At 41.9% G+C, this 12275-nt stretch overlaps 1 protein-coding gene across 1 annotated transcript in view; it reads right to left on the bottom strand.

Annotated features, from left to right (window-relative positions):
• Positions 1 to 6144: 6144 nt before the first annotated feature.
• The window catches only part of PKNOX1 (PBX/knotted 1 homeobox 1), a 40907-nt gene continuing 34776 nt past the window's right edge, over positions 6145 to 12275 (bottom strand). The window contains exon 12 of the mRNA XM_036378663.1: positions 6145 to 11725. Coding sequence (XP_036234556.1) covers positions 11514 to 11725 — 212 coding nt within the window. The 3' untranslated portion in view covers positions 6145 to 11513. The remainder of the gene's footprint in view (positions 11726 to 12275) is intronic.

The following is a 12275-nucleotide window of genomic DNA, read 5'->3' as shown; positions in this document are numbered from 1 at the left end:
TCTTCTGAGTGCTTTGACATGTATAAATACACACACACATATAAATATATCTATATATAAAACCCACAGCTTCATCAGGCTGTGTTATTAACACATGTTAATTGTTTAAGGGTTGAATAAAAGAATTGTTTTATTGTTTAACGATTGAATAGAATAAAATAATTGTTAATCGTTTAAGGATTGAATAAGATAATTGTTACCAGTGAACTTTTGAAGACTTTACTGATAAAGACACCCATGTTTTCCTCTTGTTTTAGCTGGTGCTACTTGGGCCACACAAGGCTCTCTCCAACCACCTTGGCTGCTGGTACAGCTGGATACCTTAAGTGGGTCTCTGGGATTATTTAAATTTTCTTCTCTTCTGCTCTGTCTTCTGCTGTTTGACTGCAAAAAAAACAAAACCAAAAAAAAACTCAAACCAAAACAACAACAAAAGCAAACAAAAACAAACAAAAAACCCCAAAAATAAAAATCCCCAGTGAGCAAGGGGCTTTCATGTGGAGGGTGAGGAAAAGGTTGGAGGAAGCAGGTGAATTTGGGTTTTGGGATGCAGCAGGGGTCTCCATCCACTGGGGAAGGGACCTTAAGGATTGTACAGTTCCAACTCCCCTGCCATGGGCAGGGACACCTTTCACTGTCCCAGGTTCCTCAGAGCTCCATCCAGCCTGGCCTTGGGCCCTTCCAGGCATGGAGCAGCCACAGCTTCTCTGGGCACCCTGTGCCAGTTCACCACCCTCAGAGTGAATAATTTTTTTCCTATATCTAACCTAAATTCCCCTTCTTTCAGCTTGAAGCCGTTTCCTTTGTCCTGTCACACCAGACCCTTGGGAATTCTCTCTTTCCATGTTTTTTGTAGGTCCCTTCAGGCACTGGAAGGCCACAAGGAGGTCACCCCAAAGCCTCTGGGCTGAACAATCCCAATCCTCCCAGCCTTTCCTCACAGCACAGCTGCTCCATGCTTCTGCTGCAGGAAATGGGGCTTGACCTGACAACACTTCACCCGCTTCTCTTCCCCATTCAGTGTAAAAATCTTGGTTTTCAGTGAGGTTAAAGCTCACTGTTCACCTTCCAGACACCAGACATCCCATTGCCACCGTGTCCACCAGCAGCACAGGAAATTCTTTCCATGACAGGTTTCTATTTACCTGCTGTCCAGGTATTTACAAATTTACAAATTGTCCAGATAGTTACAAATTACACATCCTCTATGCCCTTGTGAGGTGAGGGTGTTTAAGTCCATGGGGTTGGCTCTCTTTTGCATCTGCCAAGAATTTAAGGAGATCAGGACGAGTTTGCAGGGCAGTGATGGGGTTTGCAAGCACAGGGATTACCCAGAGGGAGTCAGGAGGGATTTGCAAAGGCTCCTCACTGCCTGGGGAGGGTGCTGGGCTGCCTGGGGTTGTTTATCCTTTGTCACACATCTTATCTGTCTCAGGGCTCCCTGCTTTGTGTGACTGATAACCTTGGAGCAGGGGGGAGTGACCGACAGATGGGCAGCCCCTGCATAACATTGGGATTGTCTGCGGTACCCAGTGTCAGCACGGGAACAATGACAGAGTTATTGGCCAAATATCCCTGCAAAAAGGTCCCTGTTGGCTCCTTTGCAAGCTGCTCCTTGGAGGTGGTGCAGAGTTTCTTTGCTCTGATGTGAAATACCTTCTGTCTCCAGGATCTCTGTCTGCATTTCATCACACTGAAAGCAGGAGCTGCATTATTTTACTTTGACCAAGAACAGCACGGGGAAAAAATTAAAAACTCACAGTGATCAGTTGTCAGAATTTATTCTGACATTAAATTGAATGTCCTGGGGTCTGGCATGCTTTGTTTGAATGGGTGTTGTCCTGGATTCTCCAGTATTAATCACCCATGTGCTTGTCTGCAATTTGGACACAGTATTGCTGGTGTTATTTGTATTTTTCCAGGTCAGATTTTCCCCCAGTCTGGGCAGTTTTGTGGCTACTCCTTCATGGTCATTGTCACTTTGCATCACAGCCAGGCACATGTTTGCAGGGAAGGACTGCAAATGTTTCTCAAGAGCAAAGCAACACACAAACTCCTGTGCATCCCTAAATGAGCCCTGAGAACTGAAACCAAAGCTGAAATTTGCAGCTCCCAAAAAGAACTCATTTAACACGTGGAGCAATTGAGTTTTGGGGTTTTTTATTTTTTTTGGTAAAGGATCACTACTGGTGTTTAGTTAGTTGTGGAAGGGACTGGGACTTTCCTCATCATGTTAATCATAAAATGGTTTATTTAAATAGATCCATGCTTTATCCCCGAGCCCTTTCAGGTCCTGCCTCATGAGGCTGTAAAACATTGAAATATTCATGAATGAAAGCCCATCAGGAGTCTTCCTTTGGGCACGGCTCTGTCAAGAAGTTGAAGTGTTCGCCCAAGTCCCTCTGCCTTTTCCAGCAGCCTGCCAGAAGTGAATTCCTCAGGTGTGCTCACCAAACAGCTTTAGCACCCAGACTGCATTTGCAGAGCCCACGTGTGGGGGGCTGGCTGCTTGCCATTTGTTTTTTCCCCAGTTATTATGCTCTTAAGTGATCAGAAATCTTGATCCACGGCAGGTTCTGCACTGGTGATTTCTGATCAGGATGAGAACAGAGGTTTCCTAGAGGAGCCCCTGATTAAATTAGAGCATAGTCACTCAGTGTTGGTAATGGGCTGAGCACACACCCCTAGAAATAGTTTTTCTTTGAAATTTGGGGCAAGGGAGAGAGGTAACACTTGACACTTTTGAATATGCTCATTATAGGAAATTTTAAGCTGCCCTGACACACCAAAGGTGCAGTGCATTTATTAACAGCAAATTGCACAAGGATGGGAGGCACACAAACAAGTGTATTTGGGGTTTTATGATTTAATAGGAGTGCTGTGGGTTGGAGACAAAGTGAGGATTGGTGAAAGGTTGGGCTCCGTGATCTTGGAGGTCTTTTCAACTTAATTGATTCTGTTCTATGATTTAGCCTCAGCATTGTGCATCTCCACTAAAACCAGCTTTTTAAAAATCATTCTGATACTGCATCCATAGCAGCACCCACAGCTCAGCTCTCCAAGGCTGTTGGGCTTTTTCCAGCAGCTGGCTTTGAATCCTGGAGTGATTTGCAGAGTCATTATTCATGGCTATTCACAGTTCAGAAGTTCAAGAGACACAAAAAAGTCCAGGGTATGGATCAAAGATTAATTGTTGCCAGTTTCCAAAGAAAGGAAGGGGAAAGAAAAAGAGAAAAAGGGATAAGAATGCAAAACCAGTTGTTTGAAAGCAGAATGGAGGATCTTAGAGGAAAACTATTGTTTCTGGAGCTGCTGAAAGTGTTCCTGTGTGTACAAGTGAGTCAGGAACATTGTTTCCAGCATCTGGAAAGCTGGGAGAGCAGCATAGCCATTACCTAACAAATGCCAACCCAGTTCCTCAAAACCTTTGGAATTTTGCCATTTCGAATTTCATTTGGTGATGATGCTTAAAATTTTCAAGAGCTTTCAGGTCTGGATCCAGCTACAGTACTGAGTTAAGAAACTTAACCAGAATCAGCTGTGCAAAACAGTCCTTTTGTGTATTAAAAAAAAAAAAGGGACAGAAATATTCTCTCTCCTTCCTGGCCTTAATTGGGATCCTGCCCATGGAACCTTATATATTCTAAGTATCTTAGAAAAATCAATATCTGCACAGTAACTGAATTTGTAATTATTGTAATTGCACATATCAATAAGTCCCCTTGTCTTTTCTGTGTGCCAGTCTCTGCTGAGAGCAAGGAGTCTAAACCTTAAAGACCAAACAGGGCCATGAACTGAGCTGTGCAGAAACGTGAGGAAACAGAATTTGATGAGTGTTAAGAAATTAAGGGAAGTGTCCATAGTTTGTAGCTCATAGTGAGATGTTGCAGGAGGAGGGACGCACACAACCCTCAAGGTGGAAAGTCAATCACTGGATACTTAATTACAGGACTATTAATGTTGGAAAAATCCTCTGAGATCGAGTCCAAGCTGTGCCTGGTCCCCACCTTGTCCCCAGCCCAGAGCTCTGAGTGCCACATCCAGCCCTTCCTTGGGCACCTCCAGGGCTGGGCACTGCAAAGCTCCCTGGGCAGCCCCTGCCAATGCTTAACAACCCTTTAATTGAATATATTCCTGCTGCTGCTGTCCAAGCTGAGCCTGCCCTGGCCCAGCCTGAGGCCGTTCCCTCTGCTCCTGTCCCTGTTCCCTGGGAGCAGAGCCCGACCCCCCCGGCTGTGCCCTCCTGGCAGGGACTTGTGCAGAGCCACAAGGGCCCCTGAGCCTCCTTTGCTCCAGCCTCAGCCCCTGCCCAGCTCCCTCAGCCCCTCCTGGGGCTCCATCCCTGCCCAGCTCCGTTCCCTGCCCTGGACACGCTCCAGCCCCTCCAGGGCTCTCCTGCACTGAGGGACCCAAAACTGGACACAGCCCCTGAGGTGTGGCCTCAGCAGGGCCAGCACAGAGGGACAATCCCTGCCCAGTATGATCTGCATATTTCTTCAAGACTTCCAAAAATCTAACTTGAGAAATCCTTGGATCTTAGCAAAAATTATCTAAATTAATTTTTATTACCACAGTCACATTTAGTGTATGCTTCAGTTTGTATTTAGGATTCAGGATCAAGTTAATGAAAAATGTGCAAGGAATAATTTTCAGGAGTTGGTCCAAGGGCCTCAGCTCCTGCTTTGTGCAGTGGTGACACCAAAGTCCAACAGAGAAGGGAAATACCCACAGATGTTCCCTGATTACTTCACAAGCCCTAGATCACAGCTCAGTTGCATCAGGAAGAAAAACCAAACTTCACCTGCACAAGTCACATTGCTTTCAGATTTTAGGAGGGTACCAAAATTGATTTTTAATTCTGTTTTAAATACACGACAGATGTAATCCCACATAACTCACACACTCTGAACTTGCATGAATTTATATATGGATAAATAAATACCTACTGTGTCCCAGCCATGTTGTTGGGTTGTTTTTGCAGAATTCTCATTTCACACTGTGTGTGTAGTTTATTTTCCTTTGCTTTAGCTGTGAGGATATTGCTCTGGTTTTTATGAACAGAGTCATTTAGGAACAGCCCTAAGCTGCAGACTAAAGGGCTTTGTAAACTGATGCTCCACAAAAGCAAACCAGCTCACCAGTTATTTACAACTATTTACTTCTGATTCCTGTAATGGCTTCTTGAAGAGGGGATTTATCTCTCAGGGGAATTTGAAACCATCCAACTAAAAATACTCAATATGGGACCTAATTTAGTTGACATAATCATATAATCACAGAATGGTTTGGGTTGGAAGGGACCTTAATCCAATTCCAACTTCCCTCACATGGGCAGGGACATCTTCCACTGTCCCAGGCTGCTCCAAGCCCCAGTGTCCAGCCTGGCCTTGGGCACTGCCAGGGATGCAGGGGCAGCCCCAGCTGCTCTGGGCACCCTGTGCCAGGGCCTGCCCACCCTCCCAGGGAAGAATCTTCTCTAGGATCTAATCTAACCCGACTCCCTCTCAGTCTGAAGCCATTCCCCTTTGTGCTTTTCAGGTGGGGGATTTTTTTTGTTTGTTAGTTTGTTTATTCATTTCAGATTAAGGAAAAAATTGCTGCCTGGCAGCAGTGGAGTTAAAATTATTTCCAGTTATATCACCAGGAGTTATTGTCACTACTCTCAGACACCCTTCTAATGCCAGTCAAGGAAATGATAAATACTCCTTTGTCTGCAACACAAACTACTTGTCTATCCACAGATTAACCCTCTAACCACAAACATGATCCAAAATCTGCTCTCTTCCCTCTGGAGGCACTCGTGGGTGTCACCATGCCAGATGCTGGGGAAGAGACAGCAGGAATAAATAATGCTCCAGCAGGAATAAATACTGCTCCAGTACTCAACAAAAGTAAATCCAAAACTACCTAAATCTGATTTAATCTCTGCTGAGCAGAATTTGCTGGATATGAATGAGTTTGAGATTCTTAGTTGAGAAGAATCTTGTAATCAAGGAGCTGCTCATTTCCTGAAGATTTCTGATTTGGTAGAACATGGTAATTTTAGAGATGTGTTTCAATCTGGCTAAACAAGTTAACACATGGGATTTGCAGGGAGGAAGTGTTTTCAAATAAGTCACTACCATATATGCTTGGAACCATTACTTGAAGTTTGATGTCCATGCCATTTTAATTAATAATTTCGAAACAACAACAAAAAGAAAACCCCACCCAAAGTCACAAACATTGTGGACTATTTACCTGCTAATTCTTTCTTTCATCCAAGCTGCTCCTGCATTACAAAAGAGTAATAAAAATCCCCACACTGGTAAGAACTAGTAAACATTTTTCTTCATTTGCATAAACAAGTAACCCCAAACAAATACAAGGGCCAAGGACTTTCCCTGGCCAAGAACTGGTTAAATAGTTTGAAACTCTGCTCAAGATTTCCTGAAAACGTATTTGTCTTTCAGCCAAACAATACTGTTAAAGCAATGTAAATGCTTTGCTTCCAAAATGTGCTTTTTCTGTTCACAGAGAGCAGCAGTGTAAAAATAAATCATCCATGAAGCATATTCTCATTTTTAATTTCATCCCTTGATAGATCAGTTGCTCCAAAATCCCTTAACAACCAAAGAGAGAAAAGTTACAGGGTTCACATTTTAAAGATTGTCAATTGTACAGACCCAGTGCTGCAATCCTTGGGCAGGTCATGGGCAGCTTCTGTCACCACCTGAAACACTGGATTTTATTAACACCAACTATGAGTCTTTATGGGTGTCTACAAGGTTGGAAAGGCATTTCCCTGCCTTCTCACACCTTGCTTTTCTCTGGCAAAACCAACTGTGATCACTCAGCAGGTCCTAAAGAACTAAGTCACAGAAAAGGAATGGATTTTGTATTTCCAGGTGACGGGAATGAACAAATTACCTGATTTGGGCAACCACCAAAAAAACACATCAGTGCCAATTTCACTGCACTTTGCACTGCACCATCAGGCTCTTGTAGGACTTGAAAATTAAACAACCCAGAAGGTCTTTGAAGGAGCTGAGCATGCCAAGGGCAGGGGAGGGGGGGAAGGAATCCATGCTGAGTTTGAGTTTGGCAAAATGAAGCTGCTTTTGTCCTCAGCAGAGGGAAGAGCAAAGTGCATCCAGCTGCTGGTTGGGTGGTTTGCACATCACAGTCACACGTGCGTGTTCATGGATCTGCTGTTTTCAGGAGGTGGTGAGAGCTTGAATTTATTATTAGGAAACCAAAACATTTCATTTAATTGTTTAACATGCGAGATTTTCATGAGGGAATGAAGGTTAGTTACATTTCCAACAGGATTTCAAAACTACATTTTGCCTGTTCAACTCCAAGCCAAATGTAAGGCTGAAAGGTTGAAGAGACTAATCAAGGAACAGAAGTCAGAAAGACAATAACAATACAGTACCTAAATATGGGTAATTCACACATTTTTGACATTTGTGTCTTGCATAGACAAACACTTATTCATTTTTTTTTCTCCCAAGATGACTCAGCTTCAGAAAATAAAATGTCAAATCAACTTTAATTACAATGAAATGCATGTGTTCCAATTTTTCAGAACGCCAGGGTGTTGTGGATTTTTGTTTGTTTAAGTGCAACTATCATCCCTTGGAAAGGCTTTGGGCTGCCAAGTTCCTAAAGTCAGGAAGGTGGACTTGTGATTCTTCCAGAAACAAATCCATGGATTAATTCACAGAATGTCTGAGGTGGAAGGGACCCACAAGGAGTCCAGCTCCCCAGGGAATGGCCCAAGTGGGGATCAGAGCTGTGCCTGGCTGTCACTGGCACCAATCTCTGACCAACTGAGCCAAGCTCAGGCCAGGAGCTGGGCTTTGAGCCACGTGTGCTCCTATTCCACTCCAATATCCATGGACCTAAAGCTGCTTCGGAAGCACAGGAACTGGGAACTGCAATTCCTCACTCAGCTCTGCCTCCTGGCTGCATCTTGAACATCAAAAAACAATTTATTTGTTGCACCCCAGGTCACCATGAAATCCTGCCCTGCCAAGCTCTTCATCCATACCCAGGTTTCCACTGGAAAAGACCCAGGTGTGCAGCAAGGTAGAGCTGGAGGGCTCTCCAAATATTCCTGACAGAGAGCAGGTACCAGGAGAAGGCAAATGAGCCTGACATGGATCCATGTGGAGCTTCCCTGAGGTCAGCAGGACTCCATTGAGACACAAAATCCAGATGGAGAAAACCTTGTGCAAAGCCAGAGTTGATTCTGAGTATTTTCTGACGTGATTGTTTCTTTGTAACAGTCAGTCAGAAACCTCTCCTGATCGTTTTGGAATTGATTTGCTGAACTGCAATGCTTCCAAAGTTAATAAAAAACAACAGAAAATTGCCTTGCCTGTTCCAGGAATATTGAAAAAATCGGGCTGAGAACCCTGTTTTGGGTTAGAGTGAAAAAAATTTTTTTCAATAATTGTGTTTGCAGAAGAATCACATTGATTCAAAACCCAAATTAGTTCCATTGCATATGAATATGACTTTAACTGGGGGCAGGGGGAATTATACACAGACTCAAATCAGGTCCCCTGTAAAGACTTTTTAACTAATGTAAACATGTACCTTTCCTGAATGGTGATGCTTTGCTGAAACCAGCAATCTTTCCTACATAGAAAAAAAAACCAAAAACAAAAACAAAACAAACAAACAAACAAAAAAAAACAAAACCCCAAACTATTCATTTTTTCTTCTTTTAAATCATGAAAAGAACAAGCACTTCCCTGCAGTTCACACCCACTACAGAATTCTCACTAAACTGAAAGAAAATATTTGAGTTTCATATGTTAAGCAATACTTTTACACTGGTGAAGCCTTTTCAGTTATAGGAATTCAAGTCCCTGTATTTTTTTAATGTTTCTAATCTGACAGTGAAACTATTCCATATTCCCCTTTCACAGTACACTCTGTCAACTTGAGTCTCCAGGAATTGATAAAGTAGCCGAAGACAAGGTCATGTTTTGGAAGAAGAGAACTTCTGCTGCATGTAAGGTGGGGGGAGAAATAATTTAAAATAAAATTAAAAGAAACTAACTAGAAAATGGCTTCTTTCTGAAAAATAAACTTTCAGAAGTTTTCAAACCCTGAGGCCTGGTTGTTTCCAATAAAAACCCCAAACAAACCAACAAATATAATCTGCTACTGAATGGAGATGGTGGGGGTAATGGAGCACTCTTGGAGTTAAAGACAATTAAAACCAAAAATACAGAATCTGAGTTCCAGTAATCTGAGCTATCTTTTGTAGGGCCAGGTCTGGCCCTAGGCTGAATGCTTCCAAAGGAGCAGGATTTGTACATGGTTTGTCTTTTAAAGTGCTTTGGGGTCAAACTGGATTTGACAGCAGCCTTTGAGATAGCCATGCTATGTCAAAGCCTTCCTAATTCATCTCCCATTATTCATTTACTGTGCTGTTTATCAAACATGGCACATGAGTGGCAAAGCAGAGAAGTCAGAAGAAAACAAATTCTTAGAAATCACCAGTCCAGTGGAGCAGATCATGACAGCACTTGAACTAAGGAAGATCATCAGCCAGGGCTCAGTGAGAGCCAGAGCAGAAACACCTCTCGTGTTGAGTAAAAACCATTAAAAATAAAAAACAAAACCAACTCCCAGTCACTGAGAATTCCTGTTAGTCTCCATGTGTGTATGGCAATGCCACTGATATTTTCTCCTGAAGCTTTTCTTCCTACCAACTCAGCCTTGCCTTGGAAGACAATCTGCCATGAGCAGCTTCCAGCCCCTTCAGCATGTCCAGCAGCACAATCCTCCATCCTCCTGAAACCAAGGGGACCTCAGCGTGTGCCTGAGTGTTCTGAGAAGCACAAATTAAGTATTCAATTAAATATTTGCATCTGCCAAAGGGCTTTGTTCAAATACAGTGTCTGAAGATTCTAAAGGTGACCACCTTTCTCCCTGTCATGTCAGAAACACGCCCAGATTTGGTCAAAATCAGAAGGAAATTCTGGCTTTGATCTAAGCCAACACTGTGACAAATGGACAGGGACAAAAGAGGGTGTTGATCATAGCATGAGGCTCTTGAGTCTCTTATTTGTACTCAACAATGGGAAATACAAAGTTCCAAAAGCAAGTGTTCATGGATAGACAATCACAGACTTCAAACCTTGGGAAAATGAAAGAAATTAACTGTTACCACAACAAAAAAAAAAAAATCCCAAAACAAAACCAAACCAAAACCCAGCTGTTTTTATCACCAGCTCTTCGTTTTTTAAATGACACACAAGGATTTCCTACTCTAACAAAGCCTGCTGTATATTCTGGTAGTAAACTTCAGATCTGAAGAAATTTTATATAAATCCATGTTATATTTTTCTTTTTGTATTAGGGGAAAATATTTCAAATGCAATAAAATAGCAGAATTCATGACTGTATAGTAGGCAACTTTTCATTTTTTTAGATTCAGTTGTACAAACTATAAACTGTTAAATTTCTCTAATAATTGGAAAAGTTGTGGGTATTTGAACTTACTTACCTGAATATTCATTTAGCAAATATTTTCAGATACAAGTCTAGATACAGAGTTATGCAATTTGAATATTAGTTTACACATAATATAAATCAATGTTTGACAATATCAAAATCCCATCAAACAGTGGGCCCTTCTTATGCTATTATCAAATATAGTATATCACTGTGGGATAGCTGAGAATCATAGAATGCTACTGTAGGCTTGTTTATTAAATTGGGTCAATTTTCAGACCTTCCAAATAGGAATACTAAACATTTATTTTTCCCCTCTGGAAATTATTTTTTTTTTCCTCCTGCTTAATACAGTTGTCATCCCAATTTCTACTGAATTTATAAAAATATTTTTTTTTTTATCCAATAACCCCAGCAAGGTAAAAATAGGAGTTTTTATAGCAAATGATAAACAGGCTCACGGACTATGAGAGAAACTAAACTTATTTAAATTGCCATACATTCTCTACTGAATCACACATCAACAGTTCCTTTTTATGTGTGTTGCTGTCCACCTCAGACTAGCAGTTTTTAAGGTGCAGAAGCATCTTTCAAATATATGCATCTAACTCAATAATCAAGTTTCACACACTAGTGTCACATGCTTTAAATTTACATCACCTGCCCATCAAAAGCTGTGTTAAATAACAGCACTAATTGAAACTGCATAATTCCTCAGAAACTGCAGCACTTCCAATTCAGAGAACAAAGGGGTGCTTATGTGGTTCTTTATATTACTAGATATAATTTTCTGAAATAAGGAAAGGAAAATAAACAAAAAAAAAAAAAAAAACCAACAAAACAAACCAAAACACATTTGAAAGAAGTTGCTGCACCTGCAAAAACACTCTTTAAGCTTACTATGAAATACAAAAAAGTGCACCCTTCTATATCTACATATAAAACATATTAGAAATAAAACTTGTGTAAAATGTTTGCTGTGCAAACTATAAAAAGTCAGTCAGTCAGTCCATTCTTTTTCCTAAGTGTTTTTTTCCTCCAGGCTCTCTGGCTTCCTACTGCAGAGAGTCGCTGTTGTCCAAGACCAGCCCACTGATGTTGGCTGTCGAGAGGTCGCCGCCGTCGTCCTCGCCGCTGTCCACGGACTCGTCCTCGCTCTGCCCTGCCATCATCACCTGCTGCACAGCCAGGGTGGCACCATCCGAGGACAAGGACTGCAGACTGTCCACATTCATGTTCACTGGAGCTGTGATGGTCACGACAGCACCTGCAGGAGGCACAAGCACAGCACCTCAGCACCTTTCTGGCCTTCTGTTTATGGGTAGCGGGGATTTTTTCTAATCAGCAGCTACCGCAGAACAGTTATCTCTAATCAACTGCCACCCACCACAGAAACTCAAGGAACTACATTCAAATAGAAGATACACAGGTTGTCAAATACTTAATGTCAGGAAATGCCAGAATTAGGTTGGTCAAGAATCTTAAACTTTGCTTTGTGAATCTTAAATCTGTCTTATGGACACCCACTACAGCGATTCTCCAATCAAGTCACCACAAGGCCATTTCTGCAAAGTATTCCAGCTTAATTCCTTGCAGAAAAAGGGTAGATTCAAGGTTCAAAATGTTCAAGATTCAAAAGGTTCAGATTCAAGGTAACTTCAGTGGATACAGCTGTTGTCAGATCCAGCAGAGGCTTGTCACAGACATGTTTTATGAAAAATCTTTTCTTTAAGATTTTTTCTTTTGAGAAGCCAAGAAGCTTCAGAAACAAAATGTAAACAATAATTATCTGCTGCTGTGGAATGCAACAAATGGAT

Source organism: Molothrus ater, chromosome 2 (assembly GCF_012460135.2).
Source record: "Molothrus ater isolate BHLD 08-10-18 breed brown headed cowbird chromosome 2, BPBGC_Mater_1.1, whole genome shotgun sequence".
In the NCBI taxonomy this organism is placed as follows: Eukaryota; Metazoa; Chordata; class Aves; order Passeriformes; family Icteridae; genus Molothrus; species Molothrus ater.
This window is presented reverse-complemented; position numbering and strand designations above follow the sequence as displayed.